Source organism: Diaphorina citri, unplaced genomic scaffold, assembly GCF_000475195.1.
Source record: "Diaphorina citri unplaced genomic scaffold, Diaci psyllid genome assembly version 1.1 scaffold15676, whole genome shotgun sequence".
Taxonomy (NCBI): domain Eukaryota; kingdom Metazoa; phylum Arthropoda; class Insecta; order Hemiptera; family Psyllidae; genus Diaphorina; species Diaphorina citri.
In genome coordinates, this window is record NW_007393039.1 from 8,688 (window position 1) to 11,076 (window position 2,389).

The 2,389-nt window shown below is 39.0% G+C and overlaps 1 protein-coding gene across 1 annotated transcript in view; it reads right to left on the reverse strand.

The window, feature by feature from the left end:
• The window catches only part of LOC103523127 (protein disulfide-isomerase A5), a gene marked incomplete at both ends in the record, with an annotated part of 11,034 nt that extends 8,649 nt beyond the window's left edge, over positions 1-2,385 (reverse strand). The window contains 3 exons of the mRNA XM_008488196.3: positions 1,180-1,293; positions 1,533-1,698; positions 2,375-2,385. Of these exons, the coding sequence (XP_008486418.3) occupies positions 1,180-1,293; positions 1,533-1,698; positions 2,375-2,385 (291 nt within the window). The remainder of the gene's footprint in view (positions 1-1,179; positions 1,294-1,532; positions 1,699-2,374) is intronic.
• Positions 2,386-2,389: the final 4 nt, after the last annotated feature.

A 2,389-nucleotide genomic window follows, 5' to 3' on the forward strand; every position in this document is an offset into this window, starting at 1 on the left:
TAATCTGTGTCCACACATAGTCGACACGACGACCGTCAATCGATGTCGACTGAAACCGTCCACATTGCCTCGACAACATAGATTCACCTCGTTGATCGACAGCCGGTCCACTATGTTTGGACACACCTTTAGAGATTTCAACTTGTTACTTTATCAATTTCAACTTTTCCCCATCCATGGCACAAGCTCTGCTTTTACGGATGGGTATATACCGTTTATATGAATTTTGTATGTTCTGATGTTGTAAAAATAATAAATGGAAACTTGATAAAAAAATAAATAAACTTCAATTTGCCCTCAGCTGTTCAAGGCCATAGCAGTACTCGCCCGATCTCGCCCACCCTCACCTGTCGAAGCTCCCAGCCTCTCCCAACACTCTCTGGACGCCAGTAGCTACCAAGGAGAAGAAGAAGAAGCGACCGAACAGGTCTATGTGGTTCCGGATGAGGTGTTTGCCGGATTGGTGAAGCCGGAGAATGTGCGGCCGGATGACAACACTGCGTTCTGGGAGTATCAGATGTTTGGGGAGTTCCGGATGGGTGAGTAGTAGGTTCTGGGTAACAGATGTTTGGGGAGCTCCAGATGGGTGAGTAGGTAGATTTTTTGAAAGGGTTTTTTTTAAGATGAGTGTTTCACCGCCGTTTTTATTTCGTAGCGATGAAACAACTGCTACATTGGACGCTTGTGGTCTGTGTCGTAGCATGCCCATCCCGTAGTATGCCTCTCATCAGATGGGCGAGATTGATAATCTTTTTACCAGTACCTACCTAAGTATAAATTAAAACCAAAGTAGTTAGATATACAACTTCCAAAAACTAAGTTGGTTTTTATGGCTTAACTTTTAAACGTGCGAGAATATTTTCATGTTATATTTCCAAGGATGTCGAAGTGACAATGGCCCTAAAACAGATGTCGATAACAAAATCCAGGTTTTCAAAAAACTTTACCTATGTACCTACAGAATGCAGAAAAAGTATTGAAAGGCATTTTTTTTTCTTTAACTCTGGAATAACAGGTCGTTCACGCCAAACATGTTAAACTGTTGGTACATACCTACAGTTTTTTTTTTTTAGTAATTTTGTCTGGCTCTGGGCATAATAGGACTTTTTTCAATCTCAGCTGAATGTATAAATTAATGAGGTAATTGAATAAATAAAAAACATATTCGCTTTCACTTACCCTCTGCTGTTTCATAGTGGCAGCTGCTTCCTCATATTCAGGTTTCAGTTTCTTACAATGCCCGCACCATGGAGCATAGAACATCACAAGCACCGAGCTTTCCTCCTGAATTACCTAAAATTTTAAAACAATAATATAGGTAAAATGTACCTTAGGTTTGATATAGGGAATTGTAACAATCGAAGAGCAGAGGACAAAATAGAAGAAAAGCAGCCGTTCCGCGAAAGAACCTTGCGGGAATCGAACTCACGACCTAGTGGTTACAAAGCTGCTACCTTCCAAGCTAACTAAGCTGGTTTCAAATACTTTAATATTCTAAAAATAAAATTACTTCACTACTTGAATTCACTTACCAAATCGAAGTTATCATCGGTCAAATGCACAACTTCAGATTCGGTATCAGCCCAATCCTGTTCCTTCTTCTTCACCTCTTCGCTCGTAGCTTGAGGATTTCGTACGAACTCGATGATCTTATCCTTCGTATTTCCATTCTCGTAGACGTACTTCACTTCTGCGTTCCTGGACAAACAATAGAAAAGATAAAATTGAAATAGAAAAGCACGAAATAAGATAGAATGAAATTACCTGGATGAATTAACAAAGTAAGCGCTAAGTTTCAATCTAGCGGCTTTTTTCTTCAGTGTCTCGTTTTATTAAAATTTCGACTTCAAAAACATGCACTTCACATTTTTTGAGGAGGAACTTCATTTTTTTTTTTTTTACTTTTGACGTCGCACCTTCTTTTTCGCCTTTTCCCGTGTACAGACGGGGTCGGCCTTTTCTGTCAGCCTCTCAATCAGCCCCAGTGTGATTGCTTTGGGCTGAGATTTGGTTTTTGCTACAAAATTTTTACGAGTGGATGCCCTTCGCACTCAACCTTTACTATTTCTTTAGCAAGGGGGCTGGTGTCCTCCTTGTTTAACGTTCCCCAGCCAGACTGTACCATATCATCGATACTTGATACCAATAATTCACTTTAATAAATATCACCAGAAAATACGTACTCACTGTACCATATCATCGATACTTTTTTTTATAGGAAGTTTTAATATTTTTTTGTTTTTTTCAATCATCAAGCCAGATCCATCATCAAAAGCATACTTGATACCAATAATTTACTTTAATAAATATCACACACATGGCCTTGATGCTTAGCGTGTAAACAAATAAATAAATATCACCAGAAAATACGTACTCAAAATAGAGTGTT